General features: G+C 45.5%; 1 protein-coding gene across 1 annotated transcript; it reads left to right on the top strand.

Annotated features, from left to right (window-relative positions):
• The first annotated feature begins 570 nt into the window (after nucleotides 1–570).
• On the top strand, nucleotides 571–6,714 carry LOC309614815 (TAF5-like RNA polymerase II p300/CBP-associated factor-associated factor 65 kDa subunit 5L). Its single transcript, XM_082363685.1, is given in 4 exon segments — nucleotides 571–3,230; nucleotides 3,234–3,464; nucleotides 3,469–3,816; nucleotides 4,820–6,714. Coding segments are annotated over 4 exon segments (2,028 nt in total). The 5' UTR covers nucleotides 571–2,579; the 3' UTR covers nucleotides 5,618–6,714.
• The last annotated feature ends 224 nt before the right edge of the window (nucleotides 6,715–6,938 follow it).

Genomic DNA, 6,938 nt, shown 5'->3' on the forward strand with positions numbered 1-6,938 from the left:
TGTCATTGTTACCTTCCTTGCCTCATTCCCACTTCCCTACCAGTGCTTCGTCCCAAATAAACTGCTTGTACACAAATCTTTGTCTCAGAATCCACTATTATATGGATTCCCTGCCCAATATAGTCTCTTTACACATATTGTTCCTACTTCCATAGAATATTCTTTCCTTCCTCCAATCCACCTGAGAATTCCTAAGAATACTTTAAGGCAAAACTTCTCAATGTTTATTGAGCAGGAGATCTTATTAAAATGCATGTTCTTATTTGATATGTATAGAGAACGACCTGAAATTCTACACTTCTACCAGCCTTCCAGTGGTTGCAAATACCACTGGTCTGTAAACCACACTTTGAGCAGCAAATATTTAAGACACAATCAAGAATCTTCTCCTTTAGACATGTTCCCTAAAACTGACTCATTCCTGTCCTGATGATTTTTTCTATGCTTATTATATTGTGTGGTAATTGTTTGTTTACAGATCTGTCTCTCCAACGAGTCTGTTCCTTTAAATTGTGGATCATCTTTCTCTTATCTGTGTACCTACAGTAATTAACATATTGCCTGATATATTACCCATACCTAATAAGTGCTTGTGAACTGACAGAATTAATGAACAAAATATAACTTTATGGCATGCTTCACCAAAATTTTAAATGTATATCTGTTATACTCTGGAAAATTCAGCTAATTTAGTTATGTGTGTTTTAGATATGAGTTATATAAATTCTTCAACTTCCTAGTTTATTTTCCATGTTAAATCATAGACTTTAGGACTTCTGAACAATGTGGAATAGGTTGTAGAATTTCTTCCCTATTTAATAAGATATGAAAATGTCTACCTGAAATAATTTAGTTAAGTCTTATCTAAAGGTCAGGGGAAGTACCAAACAATCACAGGAATCCCTTCTTTTTATTAAGGTTTAAAATATATAGATGAATTTTGTGCAAGTTAGTCACTCACTGGATGTGGGAAGTGGTGGTCATTGTGTGTGGGCATACAATAAGGCAAAAATCACAAGAACATCAGAGGAAGATCTACTTTAGGGATTGCCCTCTTTACCTGATCCAAATGGCTTTCAAATGCCATTGTTCTCAGAATCTCAGAATTTATCTCTATTCATTCCAGCTGCTTCCTCAAGAAAAACTTAGTGTGTGGAGGTGAAACTAAATCTATCAAGGGAATGGCCTATCCTTAAATGGACAACAAATATCCTTAGATAGACTACTAATGGAAATAGTATCTGATCTTTCTACTTTAAGATGTAAGAACAGAAACTGGGGTGTTTTCATCATATCGAGTTCTGAACTACTATCTATAGTAGCCTTGATAATGGATTAAAGTAAAGTGAAATATGAAGCCCACAGTAGTGTTGTTGGAAGAAAGCTCCTTATTCCAACCTAATTCCCTTACCACTAGAAATCACCCTTGAGCATGTGAGAAAGATGTTCTCATGACGAGGGAAATGGCAACTGAAAGGCCTTGACATATTAAGATTAACTAGACCAGAAAATGAGTATGTTTTGTACTTTTTGCATCTATTACATTGCATTGTAACTCTTACTATCTAGGTCCATGGTTCCAATTAGATTAGTAAGTCTTTGAGGGCAGGAATCATGTTAGCTCATCTTTTTATCCCAGAACTTTGCCTGACCTATTGTAGGTATTTGATTAATCATTGTTGAATGGAAGAATCAATTAATGAATGAATCAATGAATGAATTATGGCTATACCATAATTTTTAAAGCAACACTACATAGTAGATTAAAGATTTAGGAGTCCAGAGACCTAGGGAGGGGTCACGGTCAGTTTCTCAAAGATTTTACTAATTCAAAAGGGCAAATTTAAAATTAAATAATTAGATAAATGATTAATAAATTAATGCTATATAACTTCAAACCCACTCAGATGGTCCTAAACAAAAAACAGACAATAACAAGTGTTGGTGAGAATGTGAAGAACTAGAACTCTCATGCGTGACTTGAGGGAATGTAAAAGTGTACATCCATTAGGAAAACAGTTAAGAAGCATCTTGAAAAGTTAAACATAAATTTGCCATAACCCAGAAATTCACACAAAGACTTGTACATAAATGTTCATTGCAGCATTATTCATAATAGCAAAAATTGAAAACAACTCAAATATGTGTCAACTGGTGACTGAAGCAGCAAAGCATAGTATATGCACACAATGAGATAACTACTCAGCAATCAAAAGAACACCCTGTTGATATTCAGCACAATATTTACAAAATTTACACACCATACATTTTTCTAACAGAACTACTGTTATTCAGTATTTCTTTTCTTATCCTGAGAATTTCCTTAGGATGCTTTAACTACCCACTGAACACTTTCCCTCACACAATCTTGTCGTTTTTACTTACCTTTTAAAAAATAAAAATACTTACGTTTTTATGATAATTATTCAAGCATATTTAATAGTACATGTTATCAAATGTTTTTTTCTTTGTTTTTTATTGAGGAATAGTTGATTTAAATATTATATTAGTTTCAGGTGTAGAGCATAGTGATTCAGTGTTCCTACAAATTATACCCTATTAAAAGTTATTATAAAATAATGGCCATAATTTCTTGTGCTATAAAAGGTATCCTTGGAGACGGTCGCGTGTCGAGGCCCTTGCGGCCCGGCCCAGCCCACGGAGGCTCCGTGTCAATCAGTCATGGGGCTGCAGCCCAGAGCCGCCGCGGGGGCGGCGGGGCACGGGGCGCAGGGGCCCGGCTGAGCCGGCCGCGGAGCGTGAGCTTGCCGCGGAGACGACGGAGGCGGACGCGGGGCGACCCCGGCGGCGGTGGGGGGAGCAGGAGCTGCCTTGGATGTTCAGTCATGAAACGGGTATGCACCGAGCAGATCCATATGGCCGTGTCCTGCTACCTCAAACGCCGGCAGTACGGGGACGCGGACGGCCCACTGAAGCAAGGCCTGTGGCTGTTGCAGAGCACCGAGGAGATGGCTACCAGCCTCACAGTCCAATCAGAATCTGGTTGTGCCAACATAGTGTCTGCGGCCCCTTGCCAGGCAGAGCCCCAGCAATATGAAGTGCAGTTTGGACTGCTGTGGAATTTCCTCACCGATTCTGAATCCCAGCACAGCCACGAAGTGATGCCTCTCCTCTACCCTCTCTTTGTCTACCTCCACCTCAACCTGGTCCAGAACAGTCCCAAGAGCACAGTGGAAAGCTTTTACAGCTGCTTCCATGGAATGTTTCTGTAGAATGCCAGCCAGAAGGACGTCATCGAGCAGCTGCAAACCACCCAGACCATCCAGGACATCCTGTCTAACTTCCGGCTGTGGGCCTTCCTGGACAACAAGTATGTGGTCCTCCTGCAGGAAGACAGCTACAACTACCTTCTCCGCTACCTCCAGAGTGACAATAACACTGCGCTGTGCAGAGTCCTCACCTGGCACATCCACCTGGACGTGCAGCCCGCCAAGAGGACGGACTACGCTCTACGCCAGCGGCGGCCCCTCCCGGGGTGAGGGCGGTGGCCTGGAGCCTGCCGACGTGCCCGTGCCCATCCTGCAGAACGAGGCCACGCTGGAGGTCCTGCAGGAGATCATTAAGCGTGTCAAGGACGGCCCCACCTCTCTCACCACCATCTGCTTCTACGCCTTCTACAACACGGAGCAGCTGCTGAACACAGCGGAGGTCTCCCTGGACAGCAAGCTGCTCGCCACTGGCTTTGACAACTCCTGTATAAAACTGTGGAGTCTGCGTTCCAAGAAGTTAAAATCCGAACCCCATCAAGTAGACGTGTCCCGCATCCACTTGGCTTGTGATATCCTGGAGAAGGAGGCTTACGAGGCAAGCTGGTCCAAGAATCTTCATCCTACCCCCTGCTCTTCCAGTGAGGTCACTTGACTTTATGAATTCCAAGGTGAGGACGGCTGCAGTTATAAGGAGCTTGTCGGCGAGAGAATGAACGGACAGTGGCTTTGAACACAGTGTGCTTGTGGGGAAGAGGATGAGGAGAGGGGCTCTCCCCCCACACCACGACTCGTCTTTCTGCCACACGTAGGGATTCATTTCCAAGACTCACATGAGTCACTTGGCTTTATTTAGACCAATTCTGAATCCATGCCTCGTTTGTTACTTCGGGAAAATATTTGAGACCCTCCAGAAAGTCACGGTTTCAAAACTGTTCTTTCCTTTTGGACACCAGCCATTCATGCCTGGTCACAGGACGTGAGCATAATTTACTGATGGCTGCACCTTCCTGGCCTACTGTTATTTCTGTGGTATGTCCAGGTTTTATTTTTGGCTGAACTCCCACAGCGGTTCTGTAGAAAAATCTCGAAGTGAAACCATGCCTGCCTCCATCACTGGCCCCAGGCGTGGCAGTAACAGGCACGTGGGGATTTTTCTAAATGGACTAGAGACAGGGAGCAGCATGGCCTACAAAGCAGCTGAGACTGACGGGCGAAGACATGCCAGTAGAATAAAAGCATCTAAGAACATAAGTTCAAAAGTACATCTTTTTGAGTGATTGCTCTGGAAATCGGTTCTCCTCAACCTAAGAGTAAGGTCCACAGTCATCGCTCTGCACTAACAGCCTTGCTGTAGTCTTAGCTGCGAGGTGAATTTAAGGAAGGCAGTTTGTAAGTTGTAGGAGACATTTTATTCAGTTATGCAATTAAGAGTTCTTCTCCTGGAGTCACCCTAAAAAGCAGGGTCATTTACTGAGCAGGTGCTGTTTCCCAAGCAGGTCTGTTTGTTTCTAGATGTTTGTTTTCCGTGACGGACCACTAAACACTCTTTTCTTGTGTGTGTGTGTGTGCACCTGCATGTGTCCCCGCAGGACGACGAGGACGATAATGCAGGCACAGAGATGAGGGTCCTGCGGGGACACTGCGGGCCAGTGTACAGCACCAGGTTCCTTGTGGACAGCTCAGGGCTGCTCTCCTGTTCTGAGGACATGTCCATCAGGTACTGGGACCTCGGCATCTTCACCAACACCGTGCTGTACCGGGGCCACGCCTACCCCGTGTGGGACCTGGACATCAGCCCGCACAGCCTGTACTTCGCCAGCAGGTCCCACGACTGCACAGCCAGGCTGTGGTCATTTGATCGGACGCACCCGCTGCGCATCTACGCCAGGCACCTAGCGGACGTGGACTGCATCAAGTTCCACCCCAATTCCAACTACTTAGCCACGGGCTCGACAGACAAGACGGTCCGGCTGTGGAGCACCCAGCAGGGGAACTCGGTGAGGCTCTTCACGGGCCACCGAGGCCCTGTGCTCTCTCGGGCCTTTTCCCCCAATTGTAAGTACTTGGCATCGGCGGGCGAGGACCAGCGGCTGAAGCTGTGGGACTTGGCGTCTGGGACGCTCTACAAAGAGCTTCGGGGCCACACGGACAGCATCACCAGCCTCACCTTCAGCCCGGACAGCAGCCTGATCACGTCGGCCTCCATGGACAACTCGGTGGGCGTCTGGGACATCAGGAGCGCACACTGCAGCGCACCCGCCGACGGCTCGTCCAGCGAGCTCGTGGGCGTCTACACCGGCCAGATGAGCAATGTGCTGAGCATGCAGTTCATGGCCTGCAACCTCCTGCTGGTGACTGGAATCACACAAGAAAATCAGGAACATTGATTTTTATCTCTGATGTAACGGACTGGGGCGTGCGAAGGGCTCCAGACGGCAGGTCTTAGGACAGATGGATGGAATCACTGACTGACTGTGAAGGACTCCCCGTGTCCCCCCGCATCCCCCCTCGTGCCCCCTCGTCCCGTGGACATCCTGAGCCCGCCACCCTTCGCTCAGCCCCCAAGTGTGGAAGGACGGGGAAGGAAGGGCAGTGACGGGGAACGAACGTGAGATCAAGAATTACAGAGATCCCGCTGTGTCCTCGTGCCGGCCCCTTCCTGTCTCTGGAGCCATGGTGCCCTCACCTTGCCGGGGCTGCACTTGGTCAGAGGAGGTTTGCTGGGCGCCCTCCCCAGGAGCAGTGCTCTAGGGTCACTGGGTGGAAGGGACTCTATCTGGGTAGAATTCGGGGGCGGGAACTAGGAAAGGGGGCGGGGTCATCCTGGCAAATGTCTTTCCTTTTTCGTGATTACAGAGAACAAGGATTTTTTATTATTGTTATTATAATTATAATTATTATTATTAATGAGAAGAGGAAACCTAGCACTGGCAGAGGGGGCCTTCTCTGCTCTCATCTTTCAGGTTTTACTCCTGGCACTGGCTGTGATACTTGGAATTTTGAGGTTCAGGGAATTCAGAGAATCTGGTCGTACAGTGTATTGGGAGAAAGGGAAAATTTCTGGGTGACGGATTGATCACTCCGGCTGACATGTTTCTAGAAGTGGGTGGGTGGCTTTGATTGAGAAAGTCTTGGGCTCTTGCAGTGATGGTGGGATAGATTCTTTTCGTGGCTGCACTTCTATTAACAATTCTCTCCACTGAAAGGATAGATTGTGGTAAAGAAATGAAAATAATTGGAAGTGAGAAGTCAAAAGATAGAATTAGAAAATGTTGAATTTCCAAATGATTCTGAGGTGTGGCTTTTCCAGCGTCTTTTCCCCCGGAGATTGTCCCTCCCACCTCCTGCTTTGCAATAGCAGTTTAATGAACAGTCTGTGAAACAAATCTTAAGTACGAACACACACGTCGAAAACTATGCTCTGAGGATAAAGCAACTTCTAATTTGTGGAAAAAGGATTAAATATTTCTGTTTTCTGAAAAGAGTTATTTTGTATTTTGTTTTCTATTAAAATGTATTTAGTTTCAAGAAAAAAAAAGGTATCCTTGTTGCTTATATATTTTATACATAGTAGTTTGTATCTTTTAATTCTACACCCCTAATTTTCCCATCCTCTCTTCCCTCATCCCTTTGGCAACAACTAATTTGTTTTCTATACTTGTGAGTTTCTCTGTTTTGCATATACATTCACTTGAATTATATTTTAGA

The sequence above is a fragment of the Balaenoptera borealis genome (genome assembly GCF_965194805.1).
Source record: "Balaenoptera borealis genome assembly, chromosome: 17".
NCBI lineage: Eukaryota > Metazoa > Chordata > Mammalia > Artiodactyla > Balaenopteridae > Balaenoptera > Balaenoptera borealis.